We start from the raw sequence: 14,922 nt of genomic DNA on the forward strand, positions 1-14,922 counted from the left end.
CAAATTATCCTGTTAATGTCAATCCTTTTACTTATCAGACATTGAGCAACAGCTGATTCAATGTCTCCCAAGCGAATTATTCAAAGAAAAGGTAATATTTTCCTACTTCTTTGTCTGCACGAAAATTTAGATATTCACATGTTTATGTTTTGTTTTACGAAACCAAAAACAACGTTGGACACACTACACACTATTTGATTTCCCTCACAAAAGTGCCTGACATGCAGACCTATGAAAATGAACATAACAATGCACTAGACATTGACGCTATTTATAACCTCAAATTTAGAACAACATAACCTAATTCGATAGACAGCTTGATGTCAAAACAACGTGAATGCATTTTGCCGCAGACCAAAAAAAAATACGATTGTACAATAAATAATTTCTTTGCAAATGTTTCCGCCGTTCATTTTAAGTATGCAGTTTAGTCTCATCCAAATACTCACATGTTCAATTTTGTGGTCGTTCACAACTGACACTGACAGTATTCCACAGATCACTGGAGTTGGTGACTCCACAACGTCCCAGAGACACTGCGGCAATATCGGAATGAACGTGTGAGGCCAAGAAAACGGATAAAGTATACTCTGCAGAGCGTCCACGCAACACGACAGCTTACTACAACAAAACGAAATTATTCACAACCCAAGAAAACGACACCGCGCCAACCTTATCACACAACTAATCAGTACGACTTTCCTCTCCAGGAGGAGCGAGGCGAAAATCTTCAGGAGGATGTCGGCGGGTAGCTGGTGCAGGGGCTTCAGGTCGGCCTCCTCGTACCTGGTGTCGTGGTGCAACGTCAGAAGCAGCTCGGTGTTCCCGTCGTCCTCCACGATGAGAGGCCACGACCGACACATCACCATGTTCTCGTAATCTGACGTCTTCCTGATCCCGTTCAGCGTCCCGTACCCCCCGTTGAAATTGACGTGGACGAAGCTTCGCAAATCTGGGAGATCACAATCTCTGTGTCGAGGCCTCGCGCAGTTCGAGTCGCCGATCACGTCGGCCAGATTGATCTTGATCGATTCGCCCGGTCGGGGAAACTTGTTGTTGTAGAAGGCGGCGATCAGCTCGTCCCGCAGCTTGTCGGGAATGCCGTGTCTCGACTCCAGCTCGGCCAGGATCTTCTTGTAGAATCTCGGCGCTCTGTGCTTGCTGAGTATGCAGTACGCGAGCGGTATGCATCTCGTCGAACCTTCGGGTATGACGCGTCGACAGTACCCGAAGGTGCGCTCGCCTTTGTCGTTGGTGATCACCAGGGAGTAACATTGAGCATTGTCCGATATGTCGAGAGGGCCGCTCGCGGCTTCCGGATAGCACAGGTCTTCCATGCGATCCGGGATCTTCGCCTGGAACAAACCAAAATTAATCGGGTGCCGACCGCGACCGGCGCACGTTACATTTGGAGGGAACTTGAGCTTGATTTGGGGCTTCTCGCAGTCCCACCCCACGACCAAACAACAGTAAAACAAACGGTCGTCCCTGTTCACCAAGGGCTTCTCGTACTTCGGCATCGTCTTTATGTACGTCTGAAACTTGTTGATGATCGTGTCCACCGACACTTTCCTTTCTCTCTGGTCCAACTCGTCGCTGGAATCCTTCGTCGCCTCCTGACTGAAACACTTCTCCATCGTTTTCTGCAAGGACATCTTGACCTCTTCGATTCCCTGAAACCGATCCGGCGGCAAATGACTGTCGCTCTTCGGCAAACCAGCCGCTTGTCTCGTTTCGAACGTGCTGATCAACTGTTTGATCCTGACCGACGTTTCGAAACTCTTGTTTTCGTCCAGCGGCGTCGACAGAGCTGAATCTATGTCCGAAGTGAAAGAAGACTGCGACGAACTTCCAGGAGAGAGCTGCAAAATAACAGACTGTCAAAAAGTACTCGCCCATTGGGTGCTCGACCCAATTATTGCATCAGTGTTATTATCACAATAAAATGATACAAACACGAAAAAATTTTTATTGCGGTTTTATGAAAGCAACAAAACAATTTGGTACTGACCTGCTTGCGAAAGGTGTCTTTGAAATTTGGCGAAGCTTCGTTCGTATCCTGAAACACTCGATTAGAATATTTTGACAGCACTAATGTATTTTTCGTACCGACTGATTTAAATTTTCGTCCATGTTTGAACAAGATTTTTTATCATCTCTCAACAGCGGAGTGCTCTGAAACAACAGGAAGTAAGAATCAGCAAACAGGCGATAAGATATTTGGAATATTCACTAACTGAAAAAAAATTCAGTTGTTAACAGTGCTCACGAAAACATCCACATTCACTTTTGAATTCACTTGTTTTAATTCAATTATTCATGTGTCTAAACCGATTAAATTACTGAACAACTGACAGTTTCCACGGTAAAGTTCTGAATGCAACGCGGAATTCCCCTCTTACTGTTGAATACTTACTGGTAGATAAAAATATTACATCTAATACAAACAGTTTACCTCTACCTTTCCCCTCTGACACTCGATTCCCTCTTTATTGAGATAATGCAATTGAGTTGTCTTAATAAAATGAAAAAAGGTGTATTTTTTAACTGTTGTGGTGGTTAGTTTTTTTATTGAAAAAAACATTTGTTTAGATGTAACTGTAGATCAAAACTGATCTACACTTTATTCTGGTGTGTATAGTGCTTTTATCTTCGTAAGGACTTTTGACTTAAGCTTAATCTGTTTTTTTTTTTGGGGTACCTAATATACACCATAATAAAGTGTAGATCAGTTTTGATGTATTAGATGTAATATTTTTATCTATAGTGCTTTTATCTTTGTAAGGAATTTTGACTTAAGCCCTAAATAAACCAACCGAAAAAAGACCCCAGTTAACGAAATTTATTGTGATATTGTGCTTGTCAATCACTAGGCGGTCTCGGACAAAAAAATTACCTAGGGTTTTACTCAAAATATTTGTGGGAGACCGTCTAGTGATCGACGGTTTATTTAGGGCTTAAGTCAAAATTCCGTACGAAGAAAAAAGCACTATAGATAAAAAATATTACATCTAATACATCAAAACTGATCTACACTTTATTCTGGTGTGTATTACCCCAACAAAAAAAAAAAAAAAAAAAAAAAAAAGTGGGAAAAATGAAGTGCACAAATATCCAACGTAAATAAATAATGAGGTACGTACATCTAAAAATCGTATTGATAAAAAAGTAAATAGGAAGTAGTGAATTAAAGATAGGTTTTGTAACCTGTTTTTGTTTTGAAAAAAAATATCCTGAAAGCATTTTGAATTCGGAAGTTTGCGATTTATTTTCACTTTTAAGTTTGGACTCATTTTGGCTGAAGAAAGGTGAGTTTGCCGTTAAGGTGTAAACATATTGAATATGATATCATAGACAATATTTACGTCTTAATGTGACATTATATAAATAAAAAAAAGATATAAAAATGTAGTAGGTACACAAATACAAGTAATGACGTACGTGTATTTCAAAGTGTTTGGTAAGGTTTTTAAAAAAGTGTATAGGAAGCCACTGAAAAAGCTTTACTATATTGGTTGGTCATGTTTCCGATAGGGTGGGGCATCGTATACGCGCACGCGAGAAATCCAGACTTCTAATTAAATAAAATTGTCGAAATTTTTCACACTTACCTGGCTATTGTAGCAATAGCGGTACATTTCAGAATTTTTTGATAATTTTTCACTTACAAACAAAACCAAAAAAAAAATGTAAATCTCAACCAAAAAGCCAAATTCTGATTTTTATATTGACCTACCCAGATTCACTTCCGATAACTATTTACGAAATCAGCGGAAAAAAACACGAATTAGATTTTGAATTATAAACGCAGTTTTACATTTCAACTTTCAAAATCATTTTTATTTATGACCTGCTACTTGTGCTGTCGTAAATTTAGGTGACAATGGAAACTGTCATTTTTATGGCAAAGCTGTAAGCAAGAGGCTCAAAACGGCGGGCTACTAGTGAATGGTCCTTTTGTTGGCAAATTATAGCATTTGGGCCATAAATCAAGCGAATTATTTAGCTAACCAAGTCAAAATTTCTAATTGTGCCGCGCCAGGGTTTGATGCGCTAGCAGGTACTATTGCGAGCATGGAATTTCGGGCAGCAATTTACATGTCATTTAAAAAAACCCAATGTAGTCTAAGCTCTATTGTTATAAATGTCATAATAATTAATTTTGAAGTTTAATAAAAAAGACGGTTTAGTTTTCAGAAAATCACATCTAAGCACTTGCAGGTTTTCAGAATTGACGAATGCAATTTACAAAATGATATGAGGCAATAGTAGATATTAAAATGAGGTTATTAATACGTCTAGCACCTAAAGTCTATTTCACATTTTATATCAGTCAAATTTCAAGTCTGCCCAAAATTCCGTGCTCCCCATAGTACAGCTTCATTTAGTGTAAGAACTTTATAGGTAAATTAACAGTTAATTTCAGAAAACAAAAAAAATTAAAAAATTCTCAAATATACCTACCTTATTAATAATTATTTAGTTAGGTAGTACATATACCGGGTGTCCACTCTCAAAGTCGAACATAGGCAATTAACACTGTGCATTCAGTTTATAGATATGTATTATGCCATTATTTCGATACATCAATATTTTTAAAGAATTAAATTATAATATTAAAGTAATTAACAGTTTAAGCAGTTTTTGTTATAAATTCTTTGAAAAAATTACCATGCAGTTCCTACCTTAGTTAATAATAAATCTAAATAATTTGCTGAACTTAAAATTCCCTTTATTTCAAATGTTATTAAAAATCCCAGCCCATATATGAATTTTTTGAGGATACCGAGTTCTAGTAGGAATATTTACTCGAGGGTTTTCTTGAGCCCAATATCGCCTGTTTCGAACATTTGGTTCGTTATTTAGTGTAAAAGTACATTAGTCTGTGAAGCAAATTGTCGACAGAAAGCGACGATTATTTGCACGCTCCTGTATTTCATAACAGGTTTCACTCTTACTTTCTTCATCAACAGCAAAAATCTGTTGATGACACTGTGTCTTGTAGGGATGATATTTGTACTTCCTGAGGATATTCAGTATCCGCGATTTACATAAACTTACTTCATGAGAAATTTGTCTTAATCTGTATGGAGTAACTATTCATTTTTCCGTAAATAATTTTGACAGTAATTTACCAAAATTCGCTGACTTAACCCAACAAATTACTAAATTTTTTGACAAATGCTGTCCAATTTGAAAATCATGGCATGTCATATTTAAAAATCGCCAAGTTTTAAATTAGTATTTTAAAATAAAAATAGCACCTTTACTTTTATTATTAGTATCATTTCAAGCGCAATAATTTTATCTTTCTATTGATACCATTACCTTACCTGTAAGTTCAATTGGCGAGCAGGAATCAGCAAAAACGTTCAATACAATGTTAATTGCCTATGTTCGAGTTTGAGAATGCACAGGCTGTATAAAATTTCGACAATTTTATTTAATTAGAAGTCGCGATTTCTCGCGTGCGCGTATACGATGCCCCACCCTGTTCATAGTTTGTAAAATCTTACTTACGGCTTTATTTATGAATTTAATAATGTTAACATTTTCTCCACTTTATTTTAATTCTTGCTCAGACCCAAATAAAAATGTGAACTTGTCAGGATCTTCGTGATCGTGACATTCTTCTTCTATGTAGAAACTGTTATCATTTCCTTCTACTTCGTCGTTTCACTTTTACGTCGCTGCACACTAGGTATGTATTACTACTGTAATCACAAGATTTCCATTCAATCCGTTACTACGTCGATTGTTCATGGTTTTTAAGTGTATAGAATTCCGTGGTTCCACGAATAAATTCACGCAATTTTCACACCTTTTACTTCCCAGCGTCAGATCAAATGCCCTTGTGTTTAACACATTTAATACAAGATGACTTTTTTGTAACATGTGTTAATAGTTCATTAGATACAATTCCAATTATACAGTCTGATTTTGAAAATTGCACAGATATTTTAACCTGAGATAGGACGTGTTAAAAGAAGGCAAAATAACCCTTGCCTTATACAAATGTTAATGGTTTACAAGAGAATCAAAGGAATCCGTTTGTTTGGCAACCGCTGAAAAATTTCAGATTTAGCGGGCAATTTTGACGTACGACCAAACTAAAAAGTCAAGTTTTCATGTCATTCGAGGTTATGTTTGACTTTTATCGTTTAAGTTTTTTAAGTTTCATCATGAAGTTTTGATAAAATTTGTAAAGTAATGATAAAATAGTGCCTGCAACTTATTCAGAAAACAACAAAGTAAAAAGACTATAATTGTGAGTACAAGCATAAAATGAAAAATCAAAGAAGTTGCTGAAAATGCCTGCCATCGTTTGCAATGCAAGCTTCAGCACCATGCGCCCAAGAAGGCCGAACTCGATTCAGAATGCAGAGGTTTTGACGAATTTCCTGAGCTGCGTTTTGAATTCGCAGCCACACTAGAAATGAGAAACTCCCAGGTAATTTGCAAGACTAAGTTCGTGGCTGGTTTTCAATTTCGTGAAGAATTTCTTCTTCTGGAACTAAATGCGGTTTTCTTGTTGGCGACCAAGATCGCGCTTATTCATTTCAAAACGCCCGAAATTGCGAAGATGCTGCACAACGTTTACAAAGGTTAGTGCATTGGGAAGTATCCTTTGAGGAAACCTTTCACCGTAGATTTGCCATGCTAACTCTGAACGTCCACGGGCTTCGCCATAGATCAAAACCACATCGGTTTTCTCCAAATTGGTGAAAACCACTTGTGATTTAAATTGTGCTTAAGATTGAGGTTCTTGTCAAAGTGACTTAATTTTGAACTAAATAACAAAAAAGTCTACTATGATTTTTTCATAAAATTCAGTGTCTCCCAAACTTTTTTTGAAAAACTTTTAGTCCCTTTTTCTCGCAAAATCTCAACATTTGTATAAGGGGTTATTAACTCAATCGTTACTTATTGTGGAGTTCTACCACTTGTTAAAATATCTGCACAACTTTCAAAGTCACCTGTATAATACGAGTATTTATGGTATTGTACTAACTACTGCAGTTTTGATTAAGTTTACCTATTTTGAATTGTTCGTTTTCTTTCACTTATAAATTTTCCTCTCCAACCCATAAAGTTATTGCTATGACCAGCTAGCTCTCCAGATCTGTCCCCTAAGGAATATTTATGGGATATGACGTCCCGTCATACAAGGATACCCAACACCCTATCAAGAGCAAATGCAGTGTCAATGTATTAGATACTCGTAGCACTGAACTAGGCACTTTTTATTCATTCCTACATAAAATGTCACCAATAAAAAGTGCACAGGCGTTGATTGCTTTTTCATTAGTTGCATGCATTTCCGCTGAATTTTTTCGTGAACACGAGAACGGTCACATTCACGTATTTAATTAACTTTTGCCGCAATATTATGAATATTATTAGCCCAAATAAGAATTTAAATGCAGTAGTAAGTCACAGAGTATTGAGAAACATTATCGCTCTCGATCCAATTAATCTTGAGACTATTTTGAGAGAAGTGTTGATGTTAAAAGAAAAGTTTTGGATTTTTTCCAATCGCATAAAGATAATTGGAGCTGCACTTGCTATTGTTTTTGAAATACACTAAGAATATATTTGTCGTTGACATTATTAATTAGATGTCACGAGAAATGCTTAAAATTGGAATAAAATTCAATTACATCTAGATTAATGAGTACTAAGAACAAGAACTAAGACTATGACTTAACCAATTTGTTTGTTTCGTATTACTTAAGCATTTTTAATAATCCTATCTTGTCAAGTCAAATAAAATAGTCTCATTGAATACATTCCTCTGTAGTGCTGTTCTACTCGTACCTCTTTCTGATCTTAAATTTTACTAATCCCAAATTAGTCGATTTTGAGGTTTTTCAGACTGTAATGAGATTTTGTCTTTTCAAAATACGAAGAGTGAAATCTGCAAATTAAATTCGGTTCAAAATATCTTTTTTCCGGTGGTAGCGTGAGTGCCGATGCGGTCATGTGGAACTCCCCAAATTCTTATTACACACTTTGCAAATAAAGAAAGCGGTGGAAAATATTGAAACATTTTTCGGTGATGAAACTTACGGAAAAACTTTATTAGCTACATACCTGTTGAGTGAATATTCTGTGGAATAGTTTAACAGACACTTTATTGAACATGAAGGTTACATATCCGTACACCACGAAAACCTTGTCACACTGACGGAGATCTACCATTAAAACACCAGCTACTCACTCAGTTATGACGACATGCAATACATGTATTACTGTGGCTTTTCCATTTTCCCTAAACCGAATCCCAATAGTCGAAATAATTCGTTCGTCGCGAACAAAGACCTCCATTTTCAGTATAACCTGATTTTTAACAGACAAACTTGTTCGCCTCTTTATGCCTCAGCTGTAACACTACACTGACTCATCTGATGAGGTATTGATACTAATAAAAACTTCCCATTCCAAATATGTTATGACTGCATAAAAGAACGTTGTATTTTTACTTAAATTGAGCAATAAAACAATGAAAAATCATCAATATTGTTGTTTTAAGGTGGGCAGGTGGAGCATTAAAGTGTGCCCAACATTTGATAATACATATTGTGAATTGTGTTCACCTTAGACTGACGTCAAGAAAAAAAAACTTGAGCGATCGATCGGCCCACGAAAAGCGAAAGTCGAGTCGTAGATTGATTTAGATTGTTTTAATTGTCAAATTGAAACAATCTTATTTCTTCCTGAAAATCAATGCACTGTTTTGTGTAAATACATCTTTGACTGTTGTTCGTTAGGTCTTCATGGTTTTCAGTGTTACAATGAACAACGATCTTCTGGATTTATTATCTTCAGCGACGAAGCTTGGTTTCATCTCTCGCATTAAGTGATCTGACAAATATGCTCATGTGAAGTGCTAAAAATCGCCATTTTTTAGAACCGCCGCTACACCCTCAAAAAAATCGGAGTATTTTCTTTGGAGAGTCTGTCGCAGCTGTGCGATATACAACGTGTAACAGAAATAAGTACATTAATTTTAACTGGTAATAGAACTCGTCAAAAGAAACAACTTTTCTATCTACCATTTTGCCGAAAAACGATGTTTAATTCGAAAAAAAAATTGGAGAGATTTTTCACTAAAATAACCCTACGCCACTAAATACTGCAATGGCTAATTGAGATCAGCGCTAATATGAAAAAAACATCCATTTTCATTCAGAAAACGTGTTTTAACGCCGAAATCGAAATTCAAATAAATCTACCCGTATAGCAAAAAATCCACTTCGTAAGAATCTGGTTGTTTCACGTTTTTAGGTAGCTTAGTTTTGGAGATATGAACGGTTTTAGGAAAATCTTTCCTATTTTTTTAAGCCACTGCGCAACGTTTTTCGCCAAAGTGGCAGAGAGAAAAGTTGTTCCTTTTGATGAGTTCTATTACCAGTTAAAATTAATGCACCTATTTCAGAAAGACCCTGTATGTAAGAACATTTTGGAAGGATTTATTAATCAACTTCACCCCAACGAGAGACGTATTGGTTATTTCCAGCAAGATGAAGCAACAGCTTATACAGTTCGGGCGACGTTAAATTACCTAAGCAAGTACATATTATGAAGATCTTTTAATTTTATCCCACAAATGACACATCTGTCCATCTCGATCACCTGATTTGACGCCACTTGATTATCTCTTGTTTCCTACTTTAAAAAACACCACCTGTAAATAAGCAATACGCACAATTGGCGACCTAAATATGAGAAATAGACACGAATATGTAATATGCCAGAAGTTCTCATCAGAGTATTCGAGAATATGCAACGCTGTGTTAACTTGTGTAGAGACGGTGAAGGCCGACATTTACAGCAACTATTGCAAGTTTTACAAAAAACTGTGTTTGTGCAAATTGTTATAAATAAATAAATAATCGCTTTTTCGTAGTTCTATTAGGTTTGAAAGCCAAAAACAAATTGTGGGCCTAACCTAACGTTTTAAATCAATTAATGCTATTGTGGCATAATTAGCATATTCACGTTGATGTGCATTTTCAAAAATCACCCGGTATAAGTTAAATTAGTCCACTTTTGAGACAACGAAATGATGCTTTGTGCAACATAACCAAAAAAAAAAAATTACTGACAGTTGTGATTCACTGTGTTTCGATAATTACGTATGAATCAATCTACAAATGGACTTCTATTATTCACTACCAAATCGGTCGCAAAGATAAACATTAATTACGGGTCTCTATAAAAATGACAAAATGATTGGTTGGATTTTCTTTTGGACTGCGAAACACTCTACCGCACAGGTTCAAGTTCACTGTCGACGAACGGGGAATTACTCAACCAATCTAGTTTCGCAAAATTGCTCACCAAACTTTTCGTGGGAACCTCGAGTATTTTCACCAGCTGTTGTAAAATACAGAACGATTAAACAATAATACATTTTTAAAATATCTTCCAGGCAACTGCAATTCGTGACGTAATTAATTAATTTACTGTCGCATAATTTACCGAATTAAGAAAAATTAGTTAATTGCTGCAGCATTAATACTTTTAAAAAATTTGTTACTTCTACAATGATCATTGAAATTCTCTTTGGTAGTTAAATTGTATGCTATAAATCACCATCCTGTTCCCGGTAAACTGTCATAAATACATCCGCACAAACATAAATATCATTTCAAAAATATTAAGGTATGGCACGTGTGCCTTGATCTCTTTTCATAATGATTAAGACCATTTTCATATGCATTATAAATGGAAAAATAACAGAAAATTATTTCGCAGAAATTCTATGAAAATATTTTTATCGGTAATTAAGTAATAATTTCATTATCCGTGTTACAAATAGTTAATACAAAATAAGTTAACATCACTGATATGTATTGTCGACAATAAAAATAATACATTCTTTGCACCACCATTACACAAGTAACGGGTGTTCAAATGAAAAGTTCATCAAGTTAGCCAAAAGAAGAGCGAAAAAGAGATGACACTTTCTTTGACAGATGTCAGTTGTCTTTTGCGAGTGTACACTTCTGTTAATGGAAAAAGCATACAAGTCTTGAGAGATTTTTGTAATTTTTTGGCTGTGTAAATTTACTTGATATGAATTTACATCTTTGTCACAGCAGTGAAGGAATTGAAGCCAGCAGATTACCCAAGAAGAAACATACTTCACAATGTCGTGAAAAATTCAAAGGCTACTTGATGAACTTTTCAATTGAACACTCGATACATAGTTCTCTTTTAATTAACATTATGCGTCTAAGGCCCGGTTTCTGAAAAACAATTTTATTCAGCCAGTTAGTTAACTCTCCGATAAATACAAAAATCATGTAATGTGATTGGTGACTTTCTAGCGTTTCTATAGCAACGCTTGATTTAACCGGCCGTTAAGTTATCGGGCCGTTCCAGAAACCGGGCATAAGTGAGCATTTTTTTCGTTGTGTAAAACAAAACAATTTTTTTTTACAGTTGAGGGAACTTTTACACTTTAGTAGACGTACACTTGACCAAGTTTTGCTGAATTTGTTACAGAATTTTATCGAAATTATTGTAAAAGATCTAGAAAAGTGCGCTCTTCAACAATGTGACAGCCCTTTAATTTTAGCTGTTCACCTAAAGTTTCGCGATGACAGTAGAAAATTAACGCTCTGATTTTATTTAGAATATAATTATTCTTAAAAATTATTTTATTTTATAGAAACAATGATGTGGCAAAAAATGATGTGTGGAATTTTAGTATGAAGCACGTTTTGCACGTGGGACCAGAACACTCGCTGCGTTCGTGCGTGTAAACTTCCCACTAACCGTAAAAATTCTGCCTTATGCACATGTTGCATAAATAACAATTTTTTTTATTGATTCGTAGAATGTAGTTTCTTTATTATACGATATTAACAAGTGACATGATTTCTATCAAGAAATAAACACGTTTTCCACCTATTCCCTTATTTATGATTTAATATGCTGACCCTGATTCCGACTATAATGTGTAAAATTATCGGAGGGCGTTTCAACAATTTGCTAACCGGGGAAACAGCAAACATCCATTTAACGACCATGAAAACACGAAAACATCGCTATTAATTATGGCCGGCGAAGGTATTTTTAATAACCGGTCGCATATTTTATTCCACTTTAATTCGCACAAATTCGTACTGTTCTAATATTGATTCGGCCAGAGATTACGAGGAATACCCAAAAGATAGAATAAAATAAATAGATTCGAAATTACGAGTCTCAGTAAACAACTTCGCGTTCTAATTGTTGCTGATTTCTTAATCACTACAGTTGAGAAAAAAGCAATGCTGTGTTGACGTCGGGAATTCGATTAATTGGTCAATTATGATTATTTTTTTCCGCAACATGGAAGAAAGTTTTATATTAATTATGCTTCAGATCTCTCAACTTATATGTGCTGTAAAGATGTAAATCTCTGTGTAAAAGTAGTTTAGAAATTTGGTCTGTGCAAAAAAACTTATTCGAATTATAGATTTCACTAGTTAATCTAATTTTAAATAGTTTAATTTGGCCCGAACAGTTTCGGAAAGATTGAGCATTGTTGTTCTGAAAAAAATGTTACAAATTACAAATTGGACGACCATAAATCAGAACAGAAAGTTTTTTTTATTGAAAAGAAAGAAGTTTTCCGAGTTAATTATGACTTAAAAAATAATGACCTAGCCAAACTACACTGATTTAAGCTACTTAACTCCAGTTAAACTAATATTTAAAAAATGTATGAAACATTTTTGAAGTGAAAATACATAATAAAATATCGAAAGAAAAAATTCCAACCCACGTTATCTACTTTTCCTTTTTTTCTTTTATTTGAAGCACAGGATTTTCTTAGAAAAAACATTTCCTGGATCGCAGTACTTTCGTTCATATTTTATTAACTAAAAACATTTGCCAAAACATATTTCTATCTTAGCAAGAGAAAATTATTAGTGTATCTTTGCACCGGTAAATACAGTGCATTTCTTTCTTGGGGATTTTTTTGTAAAACAGAGCTCAAATATTGATTTGAGCTTTAAACAATTATTACAGGGAATTCTCAAGTATTTATCAATTCTTTTCAAGTAAAATTCAAATTTGAAGACACTTCCGAACACATGCATGTGTCATACTAATAGATACATACATACTCTTATCAGTTGAGAATTTAAATTCTCAAAAAATAATCTAAATCAATTATTCGCTTTATTTATACTAATTCAACGTAATTTTTTAGAAAAACGTTATGAGCAATTTAGGACGTTGATTAATTAATTTAATACCGTTATTAATCAATTAATTAATGTACAGGTTGAAATTTATTTTTTTTTTTAATTCACCAGTAAATTAGAAGATTGGCAAATTAGACTTTGACAGAAATTTTGTCTGATATGTGGAATTATTGTGAAGACAGACTTAGTTTTTTTGTATGTTAATAATAATTAAATTAGCTTATCGTTTGAGAAATTCGTTCTATTTTGAAGACGATTGAAAAAGTGTAGATTAATAAAAAAAAACTGCTTCAATGTTCTGCACTTAATAAATCACGAAGTTATAAAAATAAATGTTGACTTTTATTTATGGTCTAATACATTAAGCGCTGAGCTTAATAAAAAAAAAAACGAACTGAAAAATTATTAGTCACTTAAAAAACGATATACATATCAGGTATCTACTCAAAAAGTGTGTAAAGTATGTTGTCTGTTAACAAGGTGCGAAAAACATTAACACTTTAAATGAAAGAATAGAATTAAAAAATTTGGAAGTCTTCAAGAAGCAAAAAATGATAAAGAAACCAAGTGTTTGAGTCAAAAAAATCCATAGTTATGATTATGAATTAGGACCACACGTGAAAATTTGACAAGAGAATCTTTGTATACATATAGTGATGATAAGAATTTCCCCAGTTCCAACTGCCTGTGAGGAAGTATAATAAAATGTTTATCTGTTTTTGTAAAGAAATGTCATTAAGTTGGAAATTATCTACTTTGACCTAATTTCATTAACTCTAACTATATACAATACAGTATATTTGTTTGACACACTGGCTTTCGTTACAAAAAAATATACAGGATGTTTAACAAATACCGCAATAAAACTATAGTACAGTGTTCAGAAGCATTTGGTAAGTGAGGGAAAAATATTTAAAAAATTCTTGGTGTTAAATTTGCACGTGAATGAAGGTTTCTTTTATGGTAAATTTGGCAACTGCGTACACTTACCAGTACCTACCTTTAAAAAATTGAAATGCTTTCATCGATTTTTGCATAATTTTCGATAATTAAAAGAGGTAAATCGCATTTAATATTAAGGACCACAGAGATTGCGTTAAAATTGTTTTCTATTCTGCATATTTTAGTTGCGTTGAAAGATCCTTACACAAAACTCCCATTGTGCAAAGAAATGAAGACTAAGAATTTTTTAAATATTTTTCCCTCACCTACCAAATGCTTCTGAACACCGTACAATAATTTTAGTGCGGCATTTTTTTAACACATCCCAAAACGCACTCGACAAAATATTTTCTTCCGAGGAAGAATAAGGATATAATATTTTTTTAAAATATGTAATAACAAATTTAAAACCTACTTATTAAATAACAAATTGTCACTATTGCTTCAAAAACTTCCATTTGCATTAATGCCGAGTGAATAATTCTTTCAAATAAAAGAAACTAATTAAAGGGATAAGTATACAATTTTTTATTAATACGTTTAGGATGGATTAGAGGAAGCCCGTCTTTTCCAACGATAGAAAAACCCGTGCGTGTGTCACTTTTTAATTAGAACCTATTAATCTGCGAAGACGTATGTACTTTCAGAATTACTTTAAGAAGAACAATTCCATTTAACTTGACTTAACATTTAAATATGGTGCAAGAAGCCCTTCTTACGAGTAAACTACTATAATAATCTCATAAATAATCATTCCGCCATATTTAATATG

General features: G+C 34.3%; 1 protein-coding gene across 1 annotated transcript in view; it reads right to left on the bottom strand.

Moving 5' to 3' along the window:
* The window catches only part of LOC138127273 (DENN domain-containing protein 2B-like), a 29,638-nt gene that overhangs the window by 4,647 nt on the left and 10,069 nt on the right, over positions 1 to 14,922 (bottom strand). The window contains exons 3-7 of the mRNA XM_069043206.1: positions 2,110 to 2,175; positions 2,012 to 2,059; positions 1,407 to 1,862; positions 673 to 1,355; positions 450 to 621 (exon numbers count right to left, since the gene is read on the bottom strand). Of these exons, the coding sequence (XP_068899307.1) occupies positions 450 to 621; positions 673 to 1,355; positions 1,407 to 1,862; positions 2,012 to 2,059; positions 2,110 to 2,175 (1,425 nt within the window). The remainder of the gene's footprint in view (positions 1 to 449; positions 622 to 672; positions 1,356 to 1,406; positions 1,863 to 2,011; positions 2,060 to 2,109; positions 2,176 to 14,922) is intronic.

The sequence above is a fragment of the Tenebrio molitor genome, chromosome 3 (genome assembly GCF_963966145.1).
Source record: "Tenebrio molitor chromosome 3, icTenMoli1.1, whole genome shotgun sequence".
Lineage (NCBI taxonomy): Eukaryota > Metazoa > Arthropoda > Insecta > Coleoptera > Tenebrionidae > Tenebrio > Tenebrio molitor.